At 38.2% G+C, this 24,891-nt stretch overlaps 1 protein-coding gene across 2 annotated transcripts; it reads right to left on the minus strand.

Moving 5' to 3' along the window:
- Window positions 1-663: 663 nt before the first annotated feature.
- LOC129371701 (solute carrier family 41 member 1-like) lies at window positions 664-24,461 on the minus strand. 2 transcript variants are annotated; one of them, XM_055048438.1, is made up of 11 exons: window positions 24,293-24,461; window positions 22,004-22,338; window positions 15,114-15,221; window positions 14,653-14,724; window positions 14,427-14,571; window positions 13,321-13,467; window positions 12,751-12,895; window positions 11,635-11,714; window positions 7,004-7,138; window positions 6,329-6,477; window positions 664-4,645 (listed from the first exon to the last, which is right to left on the minus strand). In XM_055048438.1, the coding sequence occupies exons 2-11, from the start codon at window positions 22,292-22,294 to the stop codon at window positions 4,472-4,474; spliced, it is 1,446 nt and encodes a 481-aa protein (XP_054904413.1). In that variant the 5' UTR covers window positions 22,295-22,338; window positions 24,293-24,461; the 3' UTR covers window positions 664-4,471. The 2 variants fall into 2 exon arrangements, with proteins under 2 accessions (XP_054904413.1, XP_054904412.1); XM_055048437.1 differs by lacking the exon at window positions 24,293-24,461 and adding an exon at window positions 23,384-23,560.
- Window positions 24,462-24,891: the final 430 nt, after the last annotated feature.

The raw sequence follows: 24,891 nt of genomic DNA on the forward strand, positions 1-24,891 counted from the left end.
GCTAGAACACCTGCTATTGAATCCATCCTCTTGTATCCTAAAGACGCCTCAAAACTGAGAGCAGAGAAGTCTGCACTGGTGATTTTCTTTTTAATTTGTCACAGATTTGTTGACGGCAGAATCAACTTATTGCTGAGGATTTTATAAAATAAACATGTCTTCCTCTCAGCCAATGACTGAACAATGCTTCAGTCTCTCCTGTTGGGTTGGGAGGAGTTAGAGTTAATGTTAAGACTGCTGACAAACTGACTGGCCCGCAGAAATGGAGGTTCTGAAGAAAAAGCTTCATAACGACCTACATATTTAGCCAACTTATGTATTTGCTTTTTCCAGAAAACATTAAAAGTTTAATTTTAATGCTCCAGATTAAGTGTTGCAGGAGTTCAGTCCTAAAGTTCCTCAGAGGTAAAGAGGTTATAAAATTAGTTATTCAGAAAATAGGTTGGCCTACACTTCTGTTGCAGCATGCAAACTTTCATTGGTGGAGATAGAGCATTTGCATAGAGTAACATGAGAGTATTTGATTGACATTTGTTTTTCAGGTCTGAAGTTTTCCTGACTTGTGATCACAAAACTTTGACATTTAAAAAAAGTTCCAGGATTAACCAGTCTAATCAGGCCAAAATAAAAAAATAAAAAATAAAAAATCTTTCAAAACCAAACTTAACTCTCACCACCAGATATGCTTTATTAAATCAAACAATGAAAATACAATGTTCTACTTTCTTGCTTTCACTACCCACTTAAGCTTACACAGGTGATGGTGGGGAAGCAAAACACCTAAAAGACAGTTGTTTTTTTATTAAAATAAAACCATTTACATGTAAGACATGAGACAGCACTGGCAGCTGAGGTGAATACATTTAGAAAGACCTTCTCATAATCATGTGGCAGTGTCAACATTTAAATTCAGTACAAAGTTTTGCCTACAGAAAGCAAAAAACTGTTGCAACATTTCAAACACTTAACAAAATTAGATTAGATTAAGTAACAATACAGCTGACATTCATTTTGATTTCAAGGCAACTTGATGCTACAGATAAATAGAGCTGCACAAGTCTGGCTTTTACTGGCCTGTTACTCCAAATTCTTCCTCTTATTCTGCAAGACTACGAGGGTAAAGTTAGGTGAAACACAAACAAAGTATACTCAATTAAATACTTTGTCACAAAGTACTGCAATGATCAGTAGCTGTCTTTCCATTGCAAATGTGTGCAAAACCTTGCCAGAAAACCCCACTTTGCATTTGCAATGTACTCCACACATGTGGAAGGTAAGTGATGTCTAATTTCTGCAGTTTTTAATGCCTCGTAAAACGAGTTATCTAAAAATATTCCTCTGACATATTTCCTGCTTATTTAGCATTAAGCAGCCACATCAAGCATAGAAAAGTTTTTTTGCAACTTTTCATGTATCAAACATACCTGAAAAAAAGCAAACAAACAAAAAATAGAAAAAAAAAATATTGTGTTTTGATAATTTTCCTTCCAGTTAGACCATGGCGATCTGGCTAAGAAAACCTTTTTTTATATACCAAATTTTTGATTTTAATTGAAAGTTTTTTCCCCCCCAAATTATTTTCTCAAGAATAAATGACCAGTTACAAAAACATATTTGTGAAAACTGGCTTTAGTATCAGTCATCTGTTCTGTAAATTGACCTGAATTCAAGTTCCAAATAATTAGACGCTCACATGACTGAACTACGGAAACCCAAGGAGTGCATGTGTGAAAAAAATCCAGATTTTTCAACAATTAAATACTCAGAAACAAATACATTTGCTTAATTAGTCTGAGTTATTGCTCAGCCCTAGTTCCACTTCAGGTTAATCTAATAATAATCTAATCAAGCATCTGGTGGACGATGGGATGGAAACAGACGAGTCCTGAATCTGACCTGAGATCTACAAAAGTAATTCAGTGTGAAACTTGTGCAAATCCTATAATGTATAGTGTAGTGAGAGAGTCATTGCTCCCTTCCAGATTTCTTCTGTTTTTGTTTTTGTCACAAATAATTGTTTAAGATCAAGCAAATATAAACCAAGGATAGTATAAGTAGATATAATATGCCATTTTTAAATGATTGTTTCAGTTTCTAAGAAAAACAATCTATCCAAACCAACTTGGCCCTTTGTGAAAATAGAATCACGTCTCTTATAAAATAATGAATTCACTCACTTTTCCTCTTTTCACTTTTTGACAACATAAAAGCAGAAAAATCAGAAACCTGTAAAGGGTTCAATACTTTTTCACAGCACTGTCAAGTAAGAACTGGCATAGATTTCTTCTGTAAGCATCTTTGAAAAATGAGTGTATGTAAACATATGAGATTTTAATGGTTCTGAGATTTGAGCTTCTTTAACGCTCCATGTCAACACTCAAACAAAAGCTGAAAACATCTTAATTTAGTGTTGTTAAATGAATTAAATCACAGCAGAAAAACTGAAATATTCAAATGTTGTACAGTTGGTGAAATAGGTTGAAATGAAGGTTAGAACTACATGGAACAGAGATCAGTGAGAGAATAAAAAGAAACTAAATCAGTTCCAGGTCATTGTTGTCTTAGCAAAGCTCTGTTGGTAGATACATGTTGATGGAAAAAGGCTGAACTATGTTCTGAATCCAAAAGTCTTCCATTTGTGACTTCAATGTAAACTTAGAAACATGGCTTGTTTGGAACAAGGAGAAACTACAAAAACATGACTTCCTTCTGATTAAGGATGAATTCAAAGCAGTCCTATTTAGTCCACTTTAATTGAACTGGTTGGCTGAGAAAGCCTGATTCGTTTGAACTACATTTCTGGACAAATACAGTGAAATGAGCTTGAATTATCTTGTTTAGTAATTTTATATCCAATCAGATTCTTTCTCACTTTTGGTGCTACCAAGGAGACGGTCAGAGAAGTGGTGAACGCTGCCTGCTTCGATTGGCTGACGGCAAACATGGATTTTTTTAGAGAAGCTCCAGCTTCTGCTTTCAGAGGAAGTTCCCTAATATGTGAGGCCAAATATATCTCTCCCCACTCAAAGTTTCACTGAACTTGCTAATAAAATAAATCTGCCAAAGAGAACAGAAACTAGAGAAGCTGTACATAATGAAGAAATCCCTGGTTTCATCAGATAAAGTGGTTGATTTGACTTTTAGTGTGTCCTGTTCTTTCTCTAAAGACAAACTTTTCATTTCATGAGTCTGAGAGTTTGTGTGTAACAACAAGAGTGTGCTTCAACATTTATGAGTCAAGAACTTTCCTTCTGTTGAGTTTTGCTCTGCTCTTCCTTTCTGAGAACAGCTACATATCAGTCGTTCTTTTTTGTGTCGGTAAAAAGGTTTTACCTTCTCACTGTGGTACAGAGTAGTCAGTATGGTTGACCACTCCTGTAGAGGACATGGAGGGCCACTAACCCTCTGACCTGAAACTGTCTGAGAGCGTCTGGAGGACTGCTCCTTCGCTCCAGCTGGTTGAGGCTCCTAGTAGCTAGCTGTTGGGAGAGAAATTCATCTCCACTTGACTGAACGATGTGAGCCATTAACTCACTTCTGTAGCTAACCCGTACAATGCTACGTACATTTTGAGTAAAGAAGTTTGGCACTACACCGCTAAGGTTGTAGACAGACATATGCAGTATGAAAAGCACAAAACTGCTGCCAAGAGCCACAAGCAGACCCCAGAAATGTCACAGCTACCACTGGCACGGATTTAAAAGCAACATTTAGTGCGTCACAATCTCCGAAGTCAGCGGTTTATTGGATTTTAAACGTGGTAGTCAAGTACCAGTCTGACCTATTGAAGAATTTTATTTCAACCAGGTTGTTACTATGGAGGAAAATGCAGCGTAAAAGGATGACAACAAGAAAATGAGTGGAGCCTGGAGCCAATAGAGCCACAGATGCAGCCATGATGGAAAATAGGGACAAAGATTAAATGGAATAATGGTCAACGTCTTCAACTAAAGAACTAATCTGACATGATCCATCATTTATTTAACATTTCTTCTACAATGGCCATTTACATTTTATATAACCTCTGTTGTACATCTCTATTATGATAGAGCTCTTATTTTATTTTTTTAATGAGATAAGAGTTCATGAAGGAGATACAGAAACATCCCCATTGCACCGGGACAGGTGAGTTATAACGCAAACTTAACTGTTCGCTCATGTTCAATCCAATTAGTGTGTAGCAACTTGTATGTCCTCCAGCATACATGTATAGATCGGCGCCTAAAGATGGCAGTTTTAAGTCTTTTCTGTAAACCCAACTCCAAACTGAGGCCAACTGCTCACCGCAGGGACTCGACTGCTGTTCCTCTAGAGAGACAAAGTAAAGGCCTGGGTTGGTAGCGCTTCAGTTTGAACTGGCTCAGTGATCAACATCAGGAGAAACTCTCAAAATTGCTTTAGAAGAAAAAAAAAGTGGTGCAGTAAGACAGGTATTATCTCAGCGTTTGTTCGGTGATTAGTGGGAAAAACTTCACAGGCCCAAACTGTGAATCATTGAGACGCAGCGGAAGCAGAGGGCCAGGAAGCCGGTTCCCAGCAGGTCCCCCAGAGCGGTCAAGTACGGGATGGAGAAGTTGTCGGGATCCAGACTTCGTCTCCACATCAGACGGACGATGAGATCGGCTACGTATAGAAGAATGGCTACCTGAGAAAAACAAAAACAAAGGAGAGCGTTGGGAACAGCCTGCTTTTTGGGTATTAATAAGTCAGAGTTAAAGTTAGTAGGTACGGCTGCATCAATATAATGTTCCAAATTGCCTTAATTTTGGGAGCTTGGCGATTGGCTGATATTGACATGAGAAGTTGGCTCTATATTATTCACCAATATGGAGCCAACTTGTCACTGTATTATTTTGTGACTTATCAGACAAAAAAAAATCAAAAAAATCAGTAGGTTGGCTTTTTAAAAATGAGTGATGGTCCACAGAACTTCAATCGGTCCACACCAAGTAACATTTGATACCCAACTGGAGAAAAAGTATTCTTGAATTTTTTCACAGTTTGTCACGTTACAACTGCAAACCTCAACCTTTTTTTTTTTTTTTTCTACAAATCAAAATTTAAAAGGGTGGCATGAATGTGTATACAGCTACCCTGTGACTATCTTTTGATCTGGTTACAGTTACAAGTCTCTACTAGTTTTCCACATCTTCAAAATTTGCTCATACTAGGGATGGGCGATATGACAAAATTAGATTTGGATTTTTTTTTATTCAAAAGGTGTCAGGAATGTTGATGAGCTACTAAAGCAGATAGATTGCCAAAAAGGATCATTCTATTCATTTCAGTTCTATACTCTTGCTCAGATTAATGAATTTTATTTTACTTGTTTTCTTTCAACTTTAAAAAAAGAGCATGTGGCCGTTATGAAAAGGTTACTGGATTTCATGATAAGCTAATTATGTTTTATTTGATTACTTAATCATTTTGTTTAGTGGACGGATGCTAGAGTTGAAGGTTTGGATTGATAGGCTACAGATGAAATGCTTAGGTTTTCTTAGTTTAGTTGAAAATAAAGTTGCCATTAAAACTTAGCAACCGCATCCTCACAACACATGCCAGTGTGCGAGCATCCATCAAGTGGATCAAGTCAGACGTTTCACAGCAGATGTGAGAGCAGAAGTTGGTGAAAGAAATCAGGAGCTTATTAAAGTCACAGAGCAGCAACATGTCTAAGCCTCCAGAACTGAACAACAACACAGTTTTGTTTTCAGTGCTACAGAGGGGAACTTTTTTTTGACAGCGGTTATTGTCTCTGAGTCTGAATATGCCCAGCAGAACAGTCAAAACAATAACATCTAGTCAGTATTTACAGCGGGATGTGCCAAACCTTAGGACAATGAGTGAGGATTTTATTAACCCTCTCAGGCTCAAATTACTTGCAAAGACTAGCTAAGTAGCACTGAGCTGTTGCAAATCTGCAACATCTGCCTGGAGAGGGTTAATAATGAAGCAGATGTTAAAATGTTTCAGCAAGATCTTTAACATGTGAATATAAAAACCTGGCACGTGTATTGAAAAACAAACAGACAAGGATCAGTGTTAGTGGCCACTTTTCCAACACTGGACACCAGTCACCTCACAGTTGGGTAACAGGTGGTGGCATCCACTTTTAATCGGACTGTGAAAAGTATGTGATGTACCCTCAGACGGCTGCTTCTTGGTTCTCATGGGAAATCAGATCCACTGGGGATTTTGACGTTCACTTTGTAATGTATTGATATGTAAATAACGAGCGTTTTCTGCCACTTCAAGGTGTAATTGTGGCTTCGTTCACAAATGCACCTTGTCACACAAACGTTTTGATAAGTGAGGGCCAGTGTGATACCTGGAGCAGAGCCGCACACAGGTAGCAGATGGTGAAGGCTGTGGTGATGGGAGCCTCCTCTCCCTGCAGCAGAGAGATGGCGTAGAGGAAGACCAGGTGCCCGGGTACGACCAGCAGCAGCAGCACACGCGCTGACTTCGAGTTCACTCCTGGGACGCAAAAGACAAGACGGAGCGTTATTCCCTCTGCTCACCTCGCTGAGTTTCCTCTGATCTTCCTGATGTTCCCATGTCTGCTGCTCAAGATGAAAAACAGACAGTTTCTGTAGACAAGGAGATGAATCTAGATGTGTGGGGTTTTTTTTACATTTTCTGTACAAGTATTTAATATATGATCATAATATGAAGAAGCTGGGCATCTTCCTATGGGAATTATGGTTCTCAAAGATAAACTGGAATGAGCCATGATCGGTATTAGAAGGTTAAAACTGGAAATCATACATTGGTCACACACTCCTGCTCAATGATTCTATAATTCAGTCTTATTCTGGTTTTTGTCACCATAATTAAATGCTAATAACACCAAAAATGTGTCTTTAGTCATGTGAGTTCTGTAAGGAATATCAACATTAGAATTCCTTGCTAGTTTATCAGGTGAAAATAAAAATAATAATAAAAAAACACAGAGGTAAAACACCATAGGTCTCATTGACTCCGGCCAGACAAGCTGGTCTACCTGAAGAAAAGAAGCTGACGCAGGGATTGGGCCAGTGTTGGCTCATCTTGCTGGGCAGAACACCTGGAGCGCTCCAGATGTGAAGGTATGTTGAAATCCTGCTGGCCTGGATGGCCACCAGGTTTCCACCCACTCCTAACAACCAAGCAGAGCAGACAGTCACTGTTTGTATGGCAATAAACAAACAAAAACAGACACATTACACTACAGTGATGGGATAAAGACATTTATTTTCTAGTTAATAGTTAATAACAACAACAACAATAATAATGATAATAATAATAATAATAATAATAATAATAATAATAATAATAATAATAATAATAATAATAAAGATACATAAAATTACCAATTGTAATATTATGACTTTATTATCATATCATTTCAACTTCATTCCCGTACCACTCTTTATGCTCGTATTCAATCAATCAATCAAATTTTATTTGTATAGCACATTTCAGCAGCAAGGCATTTCAAAGTGCTTTACATCATAAACATAAGAACACAAAGTCATGCATCATGGAATAAACAACACATTGTTACATATTACATTTCAAATACAATTCTAAACAGGTGTGTTTTTAGTTGGGATTTAAAGGAAGTCAGGGTTTCCGCTGTTTTACAGTTTTCTGGAAGTTTGTTCCAAAGTTTTGGTGCATAGATGCTGAAAGCTGCTTCTCCTCTCTTGGTTCTGGTTCTGGGGATGCAGAGCAGAACCTGAACCAGAGGACCTGAGAGGTCTAGAAGGTTGATACAGCAACAGCAGATCTTTGATGTATTGTGGTGCTAAACCGTTCAGTGATTTATAAACTAACAACAGTATTTTAAAATCTATTCTTGAGCTACAGGGAGCCAGTGGAGGGACTTTAAAACTGGTGTTATGTCTCTATCTTCCTGGTTCTAGTGAGAACGTGAGCAGCAGCATTCTGGATCAGCTGCAGCTGTTTGATTGATTTGTTGGACAGGCCTGTGAAGACGCTGTTGCAATAATCAATGCGACTAAAGACAAACGCATGAATAAGTTTCTCTAGATCTGGCTGAGACATTAGTCCTCTAATCCTGGAGATGTTCTTCAGGTGATAGAAGGCTGACTTTGTAATCGTCTTTATGTGGCTCGCAAGGTTCAAGTCCGAGTCCATCACTACTCCCAGGTTTCAGGCCTTATTGCTAGTTTTTAGTTGTAATAACTGAAGCTGTGCATTGACTTTAGATCGTTCCTCTTTAGGTCCAAAAATAATGACTTCAGTTTTGTTTTTGTTCAGCTGGAGAAAGTTTTGGCACATCCAAACATTTATCTGTTCTAAACATTTATTCAGTGATTGGATGGGTTCAGAGTCACCTGGTGACATCGTAATGTAGAGCTGTGTGTCATCCGCATAGTTGTGGTAGCTAATATCATTTTCTGTTATGACCTGAGCTAGTGGGAGAATATAAATATTAAATAAGAGGGGTCCTAAGATTGAACCTTGTGGTACCCACATGTGTAATGTCACACATATTTTCATAATTTTATTACTTAATTTTTATACTTGTTGGTATAAATGAGATATTTTTATTGGATGATGTCTGATGTGACAAAGAGGAACTCGGGTTTTTTTTCTGACAAAGCACATTTACAAAATCACAGATCAGAAATTGGCCACAAAATCTGTGATCGGTGCATTTGTGCATATTCCATTTCAGTATAATTTCTGCTGAATTAACAATAAAAAAAAATAAAATAAACCTTTAGAGAATTTAAAAAAGGCAACTCTTGACATCACATTTTATCCAAAGACTGACCCCAGACACATCCTAAAGGAACAGTTTGAATCCTTCTCAGTGGAGCGTCGCCGTATGGAGACAGGTTCCTCGGCCTGCAGCAGTAAAAGCTGCTGCAGTTCTGCAAAAACCATTATGTGTCAAACTCTGCATAAAGCTGTCTGAGCTGCATTAAAGAAGACGTTTTCACTTGTTTTATTGTGCCACAGATGGCCAGCAGTTTTTGTCTTTCAATATGACTTTATTTGGTCTGAGATCATTCATTAAGCTCATCACTGCCTTACCTTTAATACTCATATTCATTTTAATGTTGACAAGGGTCTCTGAGCTTAACACATTTATGTCAGACACATTTCCAAGGACCTCAAACTTTTAACAATGACAGATGGGTTTTAAGGAAAATGAGAAATAAAAAATCTGCCTGGTTTTATAAGCACATCAGAGGAAATTTGAACCAGATTGGCAAACTTGGAATTGAGCTGAGAGGAAGGATAGAGAACCAGAGTGGAAACTAAATGAGAGCGAGTGACAGGCTGAGTGGCTGGTTATTAAAGGCCCTGTCAGCTGTGTGGGGACTCTGGCTGTGCACCATCAGTGGTTCACACTGACTTCTCTCCTATACTCAGAGGATCTCTGCATGCATCGCCTCACAGCCAAACCTCTCCATTACAGGCCTCTTTTTTTCTCCTTCACTTGCCTTCACTTGTGCTTCAGCACATTTCTTCCAACTTGAAGCTCCAGAGCCTTACATAAGTATTTGTTTTTCCACACATGGTCACTTTATAGTTCCAAACTTCAATGTATTTTATTTACTATTTTATGTGACGACAAGGCAACAAATAACACACTGTCATCCCAAAGCGTCATGTACAACGGTATGGAATGAAAGAACATTTTCAAAAATGCTCTGCAGCTCTGCAGAGTTGACTTCCTGCCAAAATGTTACAAAACATAAACCACATGCTGTTTTCATCACAAATATGAAGAGAATTTTGATATTCTGCTAATTTTGAAAAACAAAAAACACAATATCATGATTTTGCAGAGCTTCCATTAACTAAAATCACACATGGATATGTTTACTCAGGCGAAAACTCTTTTTGTGAAATACATCAATTTCATTACGGCCAAAAAAAACCACCTCACCCTATGCGAAATGCGAAAACATTTGATCAAAGCATTTGTTTTTTCGAAATTGAGGTGTTTACAATAAGCCAATTTATTTTCAGAATACCAATTTGTACTTTTTTAGTTATTTTGGTTATAAGAACCTGAAGCTGGTTTTTTAACCAAGCCAAGTGTTTTTATTTATTTTTTATCACTTTTGGCAAAAATTACTTCATATTTTGATAAAATGACGACGTAGCTTTTGGCAGAATCTTACCACAGAGAGTGGAATTGTTTCATATGCGTACACGAGGCACATGTAAATTATGTTTTATGTGCAACGTTTTGGCAGGAAATTAATCCCAAATTTTGATACACCTAAATAAAATCCCGGGCAGAAATTCAGATGTCAGCTCAGGAATCCCACGCATGTAATGGAGATCCAGGATCAATCCATTCCAATGTTCTGCAGTTGGAGCTTCTCAAAATGCTCCATGCTGCTGTTTAGATCCCAGCAGCTCTACATGGTTCAGCATCACTGACTTCAACATGCTTTCATATTGGTGCCAAATGTTTCCCAAAGCATCATGGATGACTTCAGATCTCTCTTTTGCCTCTCAGACAACATATGGTTTCACTTCATCCCACAATTGCAATTTAAATCAGAAAAAAACGGAAATGCTTGAGTTGGGGCAGCATTGCAGGGTACAGCAGCTCAAAGCTATGGCTGCTTTCAGCTCTCATCTGGTGGTTATGAGTGTTGCTCACGTCTATTTCAAACTCAAAGATTAGTTTTATTCCATTTTAATGCTAATTGCAGGTTTGATGATGTTTTATTTTTATTACAGTCCTCCAATGCTGCTGGAGTGTTAAGAGGAATAGTTATGCCTGTAAAAGTATGTACATCCCTTTAATTTGTTCATATTCTGTCACATTACAATCATAAGTTCAACAAATTTTGGGAATTTTATGCGCTAGACATAAAATTGTATAATTGTGAGGAGGAAAGAAAATATAAATCAGTGTTAAATTAATTTTGAATCTCAGTATAATATTCAATTTGCCCAGAGTGTCTGGATGTTTCTAGAAATTTTTTATGGTTTGATCATAATTCAAATATTGTGTTGCTAGCATCTTTCAGCAAATTGAAACGGTTTTGAAAATCCATAACTGGATTCAGTAGAGAAATTAATCTACACCAATATGTAATATATTAGAAAAATATATTAAGACTCAGTGGTTCAGTGAACTCATGAGCCCTATAGCAGAGGGAAACATTGGCATAGAGCTGGAGACGCTCTGAATTCTTCCAAAATGATATCTAGTCACTAAGAAGATTAAAGAGGTCTCCTACTAAAAATATATTCATAAAAATCTACCCTGCTAAAATGAATATTGATTTTGGAGTCAAGAGAAAATTGGACATAACTGCACATTTTGTGATTCCTGTCCTGCACCCTGTTGTGGTTCTGTTCTTTTGTTAAGGTTGTTGGCAGAATATTAGTGCTTTAGCATTAGCTTCCACTAAATAACATGTTGGTATAGCACTTTAGCAATGACAGAACTAATGTTCAGCGTTAGTGCAGCTAACGTTTTAGTGCCCATGACCGAATTTTTGCTTCTCTCAATGTATTTTAAAACAACAGTCATTTTAAATGCACCAATCCTGTGAGTTCAGAAATAAAATAAGTCGGAACTTAAGTAAGCCATTTACCAAAATGTGAGGAGCACAGAGGAGAGATGTCACAAGAAAAGAACCTTACCGTTAATAACAGGTGTAAAGACAGCCATCCCCTCAAAGTTGGGGTCACTCACTGTCTTGTCCAGGATAAGGCCCCCAAAACTGAACAATGAGAAATCAGAGCCATGTCAGTTACTATGTAACTGGTACTTAATTTTTACATTTTTGAATTTTCACTTAATCTTTGTATGTAATGACTCTCTGTAAAATTAAATTTCTCAGGAATTCTTATCTATTTTCATTTGTTTCTACATTGGGCTAAAGAAACTAAAACTTATTGATATGACATTAATGAATTAATAACTTCCTTAAGCACTGCAAAACATATGACTTCAGGTTTCTGTTACATTTGTCTCAACTAAACGTGGTCTTAATGCTAACGCAGCATTGGAAAAGCTGTTTCCACAAATTTTTTTTTCTTCCACTTAACTTTCCAATAAGGTTTCATAAAATATGTTGGTCTACTAAAGAATTACTCAATTAAGTTGTGATCACTCTATTTAAGTTTATTTTTAAAAAATATATATTTATTCCAGTTTTCTTTAAGTTGTTGATATATTTATTTGACTCATTGCGCCCCCTCCTGTCCATTACCCTGGACATAAAGCCATATCACCCAAATCAGAAACAGCTCCAATTTCCAGGATGACTCTACTTTGAGTCAATTTTGCTCATATTAAACATCAAACTACTATCACTCATTTGACCTAATGTTTTTTGACACATACTGTGTTGTCATAAATGAGGTAAAATGATACTGAGTGTCCCTGCAACAAAAATGAGATAAAATGGATCATTATACATATGGTGTTAAAAGTGAGACCTCATATGGGTCAGTTACCTCCTTTGAGCCCATTTTTATCATAATAGTTAATTTTTTACAGATCTTTGCTTTTTTGCCTCTTATTTTCACTCTATTTCAGAAACATTTTCAGAACGCTGTCTTCTTTCTTTAGGTTAGTTATAGCCGTTTTTACCCACAGCAGCTAAAGTATTTACAATAACTAGTCACTGAGATTTACAGTCAGTAGTAAAACTGAGTTTTAACCTCTGCTTCATTTGAAGCAGAGGTTAAAAACTTCTGCTCAGTGCTGCAGCTTCAGCTTTACATGGCTGAAATAAATAATGTCATTTGTACCTGCTAATGGACATGGCTACTATGACAGGCTGCCAGCCAGAGCGGAGAACCTCTTTGATCTGCGGACTCTGTCGGGCCAACACCACCCACAGCGGGATCAGAGCCAGGAACATCAGGCACACCGACGGGGACAGGTACCAGAGGTCTGAGGGTCCAAAGACAGAAAACCAAACCGCAGCTCATCTATCTGCGCTAGGATCGCTGTCCAAGCACAGTGCAGTTCTAACATGTCAATTACACTTTTTTTTCTTCCACTTAACTTTCCAATAATTAGTTACAGCAATATTACCAATAAATATGTAAGCTATATTCTGGTCATAATATAATATTATATATAATAAATATTTTTATTAGTATTATCTAATAACTGTGGAATTAAACTGACTCTGCATAATAAACCTGAATAAATTCAGTTCAGGTTTAACTGAATTGTTACTTTAGATCAACTTTTGATGCTCTATTTCACTGACACACACACAGCTCATGTTTCTGACTGAAATGAAACCTGCTAGATGCTGCCATCTTGTGGTGTGATCCGGAATAGTCCAGAGGAAGCTCTGAGTCTCTGACCTTTATACTGGTAGAGCGTGCTGCTGACCCCGGCCAGCAGGGACAGCGTGATCAAATCCCCCAGGCTGGCGGCGATGGGCGTGGCCACATTGTCCGGGTTGATTCCCACCTTCCTGGAGCCGATGATCACTCCTATCATCACCAGGCCTGCATGGGAGGCAGACACACGCAAAGCAGAGGCAAAAGTCTAATGTTGAAAATAAGGTTTACATAAAGCAGAAAAAGAAAAACCTTTTATCAAGTTGGTGAAAACCTGTCAGAGTTGATAAACTTAATGATGCCTGATTTTATTGATCTTTGCAATAGTAGTTATAGATATTCTTGTGAAAAGAGAAAAACTAAAGGTTTGAATGTATTCATTGCAACCATCAATGAGTGAATAAAATCAATAGATTAATTTATTTAGTCATTATCTTTGCCAGCATATGAATCAGCAAAGCAACTTTGTGACCACATGTCTTAAAATAAAACTTGTGGTACAGCTTTACAACGCCATAAGTATTTTATTAATAGTGACGTTGCATGTTATTGTTTAAATCTGGACGTTTAGTGCATGCATACAACACTGGCACAGACAGAACACCAGCAGTAGCAAAATTCAACAAAATGAAACCTGGAGATGTAGAGATTACTTATTTGAGGAGAAATGATAGCAAGACAGGTTTGAGGGGGAAGTGATCTTCTGTGTTCAGATGATCACTTATTAATTATCCCAAAATAATAATCCAGTTTGTAACAAGTTGTAACAAACTGAATGTTCTGTTCTTTGTGTAGGAAATGTTTGAGTGGTTTTTGGAGTTAAATCCTGAAATATACTATATTGTAATATTGTTTACCATGGCAATGGACCTGCATGTAGCGCAGCTAACACTTAAAAGAGAAGAATATGAGTGGTTTGGAGTTCTATTTTGCTGATTTTTTTTCTATGTCACGTTTCCCTTTTCTGTGTTGAACTACACTAAAAGAGCCGTAGCTTTGTCTTCATTTAGTTAACATTTAGTTGTTCCACCGCGGCATCGCGGATACAGATTAGGAGTAAAAGTATCGTTTAACCCTCCAGCACCCAATGACTGAACTGATCTGTGGTTTAGAGGATCCCCACATACCCAGGGACAGAGCAGCTACAAAGGCAGTGGTGATGCTGCTGGCACACAGGACGGCCGCCTGGTCCAGCTCTACTCCTCCTCTGGAGATCGCACCCAAGCAGACGGCTGCCACTGCCGCCAGGAAGCCGACCACCGTGGCCTGGACCTGCACAATTCATCAAAACCCGTCTTTATCGTTCGATCAAAGCGCTGAAACATGCAGCGCCGCCTATGAAGAGGATGTTACCTGAATGAGAGCCAGGTTGCTGCACACCATGGTCCATTGTTTGTCTGGATCATCCATTTGGCCTGTGTTGGCCTGCAACCGACAGGAAACACTCATCTTTTCCAGTGTCATGGAAATGATTGTTTTTGAACCATATACTATGTTTGTATGAATGATGATTTAGGCAACTGAAAATAAATAAACAAAATTGACTTTAATCTCAGAATTTTTCTCAGAATACTGACTTTTTGAATTCTGAGATTAAAGTCACATTACAAAGAAAAATATTCTGAGTTTACGAACAGAATTATGATCTCAAAGTCAAAGTTTTGAGAAAATTCTGAGTTTAAAGGTAGAATACAGGGGAAAAGGCCAGAAACTAAAGATCTCATCAAGCTGTCATAACTTCATGATCAGGATGGTGTATCAGACGGAGGTGGAGCTGAATGACTAGAGTTAGAAGAAAAGCGGTTTGTTCTTACGGCGGTGGAGAGCCGCGCAGCCAGGGTCATCTCCAGGTTTCCTTTGAGGCCGACGAGAGCCGGAACCAGGATGAAAACCTCCGTTATCACCTTGAACACCTCCCAGTGCTGGAACACACATTCACATGGGAAACTGGATTTCAAACAGTTACAGAGCAACAGAATACTCTGTAATCATCAAACATCTTTGTGTCAAGATAAAGATGTTTGCATCTGGATCTGATGTGGTCAAATAAGTCATATTGCTAATAGGTATTCTGAGCTAAGCTAGTGGCCTACTTTCTGGGTTGATGAGTATTATAATGCAGGGAGGCAGGATGATGTTGTCTGAGTGTTGGCAGGTCCAAGATCTTTAAATAATTCAGATATGAGCAGAAAAAGAAGACATAATGGTCAGGGAGGAGAAACGGACAGTGAAAAGGAAAGTCTGCAAATGCATGAAAGCTGTAAAGGAAAAAACAGGCTTCAATAGAAAATGCAACATAGGCATAAATGAACTAGTTTGTCCTGAAACCTATATATTGTAAAACATGGTCTTATTTTGGTAGAAATGACAACAATGTGTGCAGCTGTTAGAATATGTTTCTAAGATGGATAGTAGAAAAAGAAGTCAAGAAAAAAGTGAAACTCTGAGGTTAAACAGCTGATAAATTCACTTCAATTCAAAAATCCTTTACGTATCACAAAGGGAAGCTAAATGCTGTCGTTCCTCATATTATCCAGGTATCAAAGAGTCGTTGATGGTTCTAGTTCACTCAAAATACTTTACTTGGAAGGTGTTCTTTCAGAGCCTTACCGGCATTTGAAATCATTCTACAAAGATTGTCTTTCCAGAGAATATAATATGCTCAGCTTGCACATGCTCAGTGCAAACCTCTAAAAGCCCAGCAATAAAGGCTGAGTAGGCTGACTGACAGTAGCACTTATAGCGGTTTGTGTTGGGTGTGCAGTGAGACTGGTGAGCTTATATCTCCTCCCTGCATGATCTGGACTGCGCTTGGCTCTGTGTCTGCACTTGCTAATTGGTAAAGTGTATGTAAATGAGCTACAGCACTAGCCAATCACAGACCGGTCTTCTTTATCCGGTCAGATTATGTCCTTCAAATACTGTATTCATTTGGATAAGTCACAACCAGCAAACCATTTTTAAACTAAACAGCAGGATTTAGAAAAACACAATAAAACTTCATTCAATAAATGTGTTAAGTTTGTACATATTCAAGCACACATGTAATATTCAAGTATGCTTGAATATTTAGGCAAGCATAAACATTTGTTTACTCATCATTGTCCATTTAAGATATTTATTTTGTTTTACTTTTAAATGTAACCATCATTCCATAGCTTGTTTTAATATCCACTGGTTGATTCCTAACTTACTTTGCATAGAGTAGTTGGTGCTGAAGTATTGCCAGTAATGTCTTCCAATAACACATAATCACCTAGTCATATTTTCACACTTCCTGTTAACTTGTAATATTTGTTAACACACAAACATGGACCGTCATATAATTGATGAGTGTTTTTAGAAGGGGTATCAGATATTCATAAATTCAGGTGTTCGTGGACACGAACACCTGAAGAGTCCCGAACTCTTCCAAATACTGGGTGTACCGGCACCGAAATGAAGTAAGTTTTGAAACATTTTGACTGTATGCTGTACATCAATTTCTCATCCCCCCAAAAGGGAAAATACATTTCTAAAGTCTATTTCATACTTGCATAAGGTCCATTAGGATCCCAGCAGAGACCATTCCGAGTCCTGATATCAGATACGGCACAATAACCTGCGTTGCGATGAGCCAGGAGCTCTCTGGCAGGAAACCATGTTCAGATCGAGTCAGCTTCCATGTCACGCCACGGAGCTTCTTGTCCTGGTAGCGAAGCTCCAACTCAAGACGAGTCACCACCATGTCGATGGGGATCTGGAGGTCACTTTGAGATAAGATATCCCATATTGAGAGAAACTTCAAGCAAAACACGAGTAGTGTTCCCTTCCTGTATGTCCAAAATAATCTTGGATTGGGTCAGTAGTCCACTTTGTCTGGCAAAATCAAAGTTAGAGGTTTTAAATCAAAATTTAGGGCATGAAGTGAGGCACTCTTGGCCAGGTAGTGAGTCAGCAGTGACGACGTACCTATCTGTCAGCCTTACTGGAGAACACATTCATTAACACCATTTCTGATTTATAGGTCACGACATTCAGTGAGCGCTGGTGCTAAACATCAATGTCTAAATTCTTGATTAAAAGGTACATTTACTCCAACATGTCAGACAGAGAGCGTGAAGACGATCCATCAGCTGTCGAAGAGGTCTGACTGAGCTCCTGTTGCTCTCAGATCACTTTGATTAACTTCACAGAGGGAGTTTATTAAGTTGAGATGTAAATCCTCCTGATCCGATCTGAAACACATTTGACCTCCATCTTTAAAGCAAAGCTGTATCCTGCCACTGGTGTCAGTTGCTCTGTGAAAGAAGACGAGGCATATTCCCAGAAGATCTTAAGAGTCGGAATCAGTCTGTTGTCTGATTTGGCCAGGCTCAAAATGAGGGTCAAAATGACAAACCAGGGAGTTCTGTGAAGCCGGTGAAAGATCCAGTGAGAGGATGGAGCAGCCGGCTTCTGGCAGACACGAGTGCCTGTTTCCTCCTGTCGGCATCAGTATATCCTGCTCATTGGTGACGTAGCGCGAAAGAGGCAGGGCTGTCTGGACGGTACAAACTCTGGAGGGAAATGACTTGCTTCCCCTCCGCTCTCCTCCTCTTTGCTCCTCACTGTGTGTCAGCCTCCTCCTCCTCCTCGCCATGTGACACCTCCCCCTCCCCACATCGGACGGCCATCCTTGCATTGCTCCCTCTCTCATCCACCTTGCTCTGATCTTGCTCTCCCCGTATCGTGACTCATTCTTTCTAGTCATCTAATTGTTTACGTCACTACCTCATATCCACCTGCTTGTGCACATCACGGAATGCACATCTTCTCGTGTGACACCACAAGACCGAGGAAACACACTCAGTGTACAGCAAAACACTGACCTCATTTCAGCAGCTCAGCAGAACTAAAACTGATTTGAAAAGCACTTTTTCAGGTCAGAACAGGACTGGCTGACATACTGTACAGTAACAATATGTTAATAATAGCACTTCATAGCACCTTATAGAGTTCAACATTATTTTATCCATTTTCTTTTTTCTATTTTTAGTCACTATATTTTCCACAAAACAATCGGTATTACATTTATAGGGAACTCTAGATGTTAATGTTGAGGAGCAATAATTGTCACAATCACAGAAGAAAGGCTGTAAGTTATAATTTTCAAGAATCTTTCATGTCCACCTGATTCCTGGAGGTCCTGGGATGACCTTCAGGACCTGGAGGTCATACCCCAGTTTGTTACCACAAACAAACTGTGGTAAATCAGTTTGTTTAGTTAAAGCTAAGATCAGCTCTCTGCCATACAGTATTGTGTGGGTTTATGATTGTGAAATGCTGAATTACACATTAGATTGATGCATTCTATCAGGAGTACATCAATGTATCTAAATCATGTCACAGATATTTATTGTCAACCATTTTGTAAATGAAGTTTTTCTTAAAGAAAATTATACATGTCTTAATAAAGAGGATGTCCTATGTATGCTAGTCTTTAGCCACTCTAGTGCTAACACAGGCCTATGTGTGCTAATGCATAGCAAGAGAAGAAAGCAATCCAGTGGGTTACCAGCGTAATCATGCTAGTTGGTAGCTTAGCCAAAGAGCAATACTAGCTTATCCAATGTTACCATCAGCCTTATCAGTGCTAATGGACAGCAGATGAAGAAGGCGACCAGCCTTTGCATGCTAGTCACTAGCTTCTTCAATATTAACACAAGTGAGCAGATTATTTTTCTTTTACCTGAATCAGCCGTTCAGTTGCTAGTGCCAGCCTATCATTCTTCAGATCAGTAGCTAGCTTTTGGCCCTAATGCCACAGCATACTTATGAAGCAGCTGGCTCACTCTAGATATGTTTCTTAATTCTTGTCTGTTATAATAATCACACATGTTCCCTGTCATGTGTGATTATGTCATGTGTCATAATCACACATGACAGGAAATTACCACTTAAACATAGTGGGATATATAAGTGATGTTTCTCATAGATCTAAAAGCATAAAAACCACCAGAAAAAAAAAAAAAAAAAAGGCCATATTTTTGGGGTGACGACCCTATCTTTGGATTGATGTGACCAAAGCGTCTCATTTAAGATGTAAAATTGAACTATACAGTCAAACTATACAGTCAATCCTTTCCGGCATGAACACGGAAAGAATTGACAGATTGATAGCTTTGTGTCCTGCAAATCACATTAGTTCTCGCAACAAAATAAACCCTGAAGTTTATTTTGTATCCAAAAAATAACTTTTCCAAAAGAATGCACAGGAATGAGGAATTATGTAAGAAGATCTTCAGAAGTCAGAATCGAACTTCTGAAATTCAAACCGTTACAAAAACTGGAAATCCAAAAGTAAAGATGCTGAATCTATAATTGTTGCCACAGTAATTTCCAAGAACAACACTTAAAAAGAACAACTCACTGCTTGAGCTAACATAACTGTGAATTTTGATTATTGAAAGAATATTTAGCTGGCTAGCTATCAAAGGAAAGATGTATCATTTTAAAGAGCAACATGTTATCATCCTGCAGTGTCAGGTTACAGAAAAAAAGCTACTTCACCTGCTCACTCTAATAATCCATATGCAATAAAATCACACAAATGGGCAAAGTCCATCCCACCCTCAGTCTTTTTAAAATTTGTTTGTCAAAGTAAAGCATTTATTGCCTGTTGGCTTCTGGGAGGCTTTCCAGCTGATGACATGTTTAGAGCTCATTTCAGCACAAGAAATTATGCTTTTATTAACCAGGAGTAAAACTGATGTGATGTTAAGTGGTCTATTAAAATCCAACAGATGTTTTCTTTTTTTATTATGTCTTTGAAGCAACAACAATTATCATCTGTGTTGTCCTGCTTAAAAACAGGAACAGCAGAAATATAAAAACAGCAAATTAAACTCCTGAAGGTTGCATATTGTTACATATGACAACAAATGTGGAATTAGCTAATCTGACTCTCTGGAATCAGAACCCGAACCGGTTTTAAATTTCAGTCTGATCGACACGTCCTTTAGTGTCTGCAGAGAGCTCTCAGCCAAAGTCGTGACTGATCAGCCGCCATTTATGCAGCGCCGTAACAGATATTGTACGCTGATGATGAACAGATGACGAGGATTTTTCAGGACAGACAGAGGAAAACAGAAGATGCAGAACAGTGAGAAGCAGACAGCGACGTGTCTGACTGGCCCCAACCAGCTGGCTTCAGAGCAGACACTGGGCACGCCCCGGTGACAACCACTAATCAAACAAAATGCCAGAGATTCCTTTACTTTACTGTAAAAAAGGTTTATTAGAGATTGGAGTTGCGTAATATTAAAAAGATTATATGATTGCTGCATTACTAATGAATGCTGCAAATGATGACATAAGTGGCTATTTATCCACATTTTCCTCATAATTGTCTGTCTTTTCCCATCATCATAATGGCATCATCATTCTCACTTTTATTCACTCAACCACTTTAATCTATATTGATTATTTGCTTCATGGGCAGTGAGTCCATCCAGCTGGATAACATCAGGCTGATCGCGCGTTCCTACACAACGCCGACTGATCTGTTCATGTACGTATTATGTTCATGGCGAGTGGAAAAAGAACAGGAGTACATTTCAGCCAAAAAATGATCTCTGAAATATTATAGAAATAAAAATGTGAAAATATTTCAGTTTGAAAAGTTGTTTTTTCATGAAAATTATTATTTTTTTTTTTTAAGCAAATTTTTGATTTTTATAAGTCAGATTTTTCTTTTTTTTCTAGAAAATTTCTGAGACTATCCCCAAACGTTTGGAGTTTTAGGGTAAAAAAATGTATTTATTTATTTTTTGAACTACAATGGCCTCAATACATTGTAGTTAATGACACAAGGGTCAGCACCCATAAAACACAGAGACATGTTATGAAAGGAAACAGTTCAAGCCTCTCTGAACACAAACTGTCTGGAATCTGCTTGGTCATCCTGCCCAGAAAGTCTGAACACACGATGAGAAGGAAGAGGCTTTTATTCCAGCAGGGGAATGCCTAACAAAGTTAAAGTGATGCCTGGAAAAGGAAGGATTGCACTGCACTACAATATCCTCCTTCACTGCCTTATTGTACAGTCTGTAACCAAACACTGCTTCCTTAATATCCCAGCTTTGATTAGCTGAGTAAATACACCACAGACCACTACATGGAACGTTCATTTTGATTCAGAAAAGCAGTTTTGTCCATTAAAAGATTAACCATAAATAAGTGGTAACAGCTACTTATGAGCTATTTAACTATTATATAAATAAACAATACTTTTATGCTTAATATGTTTAAAAAATGACTTCAGGAGAACTGCCACTTCTCATACACTGCTTCACGCCAAAAGTAATGTGTTTTTACCTCTAATTTGTGGTGAACAAACAAAATGGCAATTAACTCAATTTTTATTGTTAGTGGTGAACTGGTGGTATCCAATAAATGAGACCAAAGCAAACGCTATGGTGGTGAAACAAAGTATTTAGTCCCATGCACATTTCTCCTGTTCCCAGTTTTAAAATCAAACAAACACAACCTGAGTAAATACAAAATGCAGTTGCAAAATGATGATTTTGTTTATTAAGGGACAACAAATACCCAAACTAAATGTAATTATTCTTCTTGTTAAATCATTTAATTAAATTAAAATACATGTTATTGATTCCAAAGGGAAAATAAATGTTGATGTTCCTCACAAAGAGATGTAGATTCTGCTGGATTCTAAACCAACCTGTACATTGTCCAGCACCATGCCGGCCATCACCATCCCCATCCCAGCCAGCAGGTAGGGGAAGAGCACCTGGAGACAGATAGCAATGGCCGACTCCTCCACTTTGGGCCTCTCCTCTGGCACCTTTTTAGGGGATGGCTGGAGAAGCTGGGATGATATGAGGTCATCTTGTGCATCTAGGACGTTTGGAAGACGGGCAGTGGGACTCCCAGTAGGACTCTTCCTATTGGATCGGGACTTTTTGTTCTTCTTCCTTTGCCGGGTCTGTTGTGGTTTATCATCACCAGGCATGGCGGCTGCGGCGGTTCTGACCAGACAGGTTGGGTTGATTTAATCTAAAGGATACAGTCAGAGTTTGAAACGATTGTTTTTTTTGTTTGTTTTTTTTTTTTTTAAGTCTCGCAGTTGCTAATCCTAAATGTTAAAAACCTTTTGGACACCAATATCTGTATTTTCAGCTCAGCCTTACTAAGGTTCCCAATAGCAGCATGTAAACATGTCTTCCAGTCTAAAGCAGAGGTGTCTAAATTTTGCACCACAGATGCTCACAAACTACTTGTTTTAAAATCACAATTGCAAAATCTACTTTACCTGCTCAGACGAGCCAAATACTGAAAAAAACTGAAATTATAATTGTTGATTTATGAAATCTATCGAACCTAAAAGCCCTGGGTATATTTGGTCCAGGAGTGTGATGACTATCAGGGATGTTTTCTAGTGTGAAGAATGAAATAAAGTTTCAAATACAAAACATGTATTTTTACAAAGCATGTAAAAAATACACACATGTATTTTTACAAAGCATGTAAAAATAATAATTAAAAAATTATAATTTAGATTAAAAAACTGTGTTTCCATCATTAAAAATAACTATTTGACTTTTATGACATAAAATCATTTAAAAATGGTCAAAATCAGAATCAGGTAGATCAGATGATCCTGAGGAAAAACAAAAATCAGCGTCAGCTAAATCAGCTTTCAGGCAGAAAAAGGGCTGATCTGTGCATTTTTTGTCTTATTAGCTGAAAGCAACAATCAAAGTTTTGCAACGGCCTAGTCAAAATTAGCAGCTCATCCTGATTGAGATGTTGTCTCAGACTATTATAATTTCTGTGGATGAAGGAATACCTGGAAACCTTAATGGAAACAAATCCTCCACCATGAAGATGGTCAAACACAACACTTTCTACACGACTTTCTCAATCTATTGATAAACCAATACTTTACAATACTGATGTAACGGCTACAGTCCCAGTATTTGTGTCGAATTGAAACCTGGTCAAGGTGCGTTAATGTTCCTTAACGTTTATTCTTTGTTGACTCGTTCAAGCTGCCAGAAGAATCAATAAAAAGGCGGAATAAAAACATCAGTACACACACATGTCCACAAGGAGTCGCAGCACCTCCCGCGGTGTCCCGAAAGCTCCTGTAACACCGCGAAGCTTTGAAGGTTTCCTCGTTTTGTTTTCTCACATTCCTTCATTGAAAGCTGCCATGTGTACATCCCATAATGCATCTGTCACGGTAACCACGGTTACACAGCCAGGCGGCCTCTGGTTGGAGCAGATTTGGTGGAGTGAAAATTTGTTCCGCAACGTGTCGAGTCAGCGTGTCAGTTGCGGTATGGCAAGCCAATTTATCATATAACAGCATGCTTATTTCTGCGCTCTTCACAGATCCCTGGGCTTTTTAAATAAACGTGTTCGAGAAATTTAAACGAAGCAGAATTAACTTCATTTGTAAAATTTAGGATACATATTTCTATTTGTTGCACAAATGAAGATATTTTAATTTTGTACTTTTTTCTATAGTATTTTTGCTGTGTATATTTTGGTGTTTTCTATTTGTTGCAGGTACACTCTGACTTTCCTCATTGTTGGCACAAATCATTTTAAATGTCCCATATAAAAACCTAAAATATAATTTAAAATATAAAGAAAAGTATTTAGTGGTTACACTGCTTTCACTTTATGCATATGAACTGTTTGGCCCACATGTATACAGCCTTATTGAGAACCCCATGGTTGGGCTCTATGTTGGTCAGTAGAAACCACTGACCTTTTTGGCAGGAACTGCAGTGATTGATTTCTCCAATGACAGTATTGTACATTACTTTACCCTGCTTGCTGCAGTGACGCTGCTTTTAGACTGTAGCTCAACACTCACTCAACATGCGTTCAACAACTCGTGGCTTAAACATTCACTACTTCTACCGCACACTGAACACAGAAATCCATCAAACAGTTTTCCTTTAGCTGGAGCTGTACTGCCGTTATTGTTCAGTCCTACCGTTTGTCTTTAGCCTTGGCTTGTCAAACGCAGTCCGTGCACCGCAGAAGTATGTCCAAGCTCCCAGAAATAACTCTCCAATGTTGTGTGTGTGTTTCTGTATCTAAATTAAGGCTATCTGTATGATCTGATTTTCTCATATATGTTGTATGGTAGCCCCTCTGTGTGTGCATGGGCAGCATATGAGGCAGAGTGCATGCATCATAGGGCACCGTCTTAAATTACATGGCATTAGCAGATAAGGTTATCCCCCTGCCCTGCTGTCTCCTTCCATCTCTTGTATGCAGGCTGATGGCAGCAGGCAGCTGGAACACTTCACTCTTTTATTCATTAAAACTTTAGGACAAAGAGTGGATTGCTTGGAATTTGAAAAAGGGACATAATTATCTTGCATGAATAATGATCACTCCATCTAGCATACTGAACTACTTTATTTTCAGGTAGAAAAAGCTTGGTAAGATACCCTGGTAATTGGCTTCCAACACAATTTCGTTCAATTCTCATCCCACGTCAGTGCTTCATCTGGATTTTCTCCCTTTGAAATGGATTTCTCCAGAAGAATTTCTAATATCTCCAATCAGTGAACAAAAGGAGAAGTT

The sequence above is a fragment of the Poeciliopsis prolifica genome, unplaced genomic scaffold (genome assembly GCF_027474105.1).
Source record: "Poeciliopsis prolifica strain line A6 unplaced genomic scaffold, Auburn_PproV2 SCAFFOLD027, whole genome shotgun sequence".
Classification (NCBI taxonomy): domain Eukaryota; kingdom Metazoa; phylum Chordata; class Actinopteri; order Cyprinodontiformes; family Poeciliidae; genus Poeciliopsis; species Poeciliopsis prolifica.

What these genes read in the sequence shown, in the direction of transcription:
- LOC129371701 (XM_055048438.1), bottom strand. Translation starts at nt 22,294, where the DNA reads ATGCCTGGTGATGATAAACCACAACAGACCCGGCAAAGGAAGAAGAAC. An exon ending in GTAGCCATGTCCATTAGCAG is followed by an intron (nt 11,715 to 12,750) that starts GTACAAATGACA and finishes CTCATTGTTCAG; the next exon opens with TTTTGGGGGCCTTATCCTGG. An exon ending in CTTTACACCTGTTATTAACG is followed by an intron (nt 7,139 to 11,634) that starts GTAAGGTTCTTT and finishes CTTGGTTGTTAG; the next exon opens with GAGTGGGTGGAAACCTGGTG.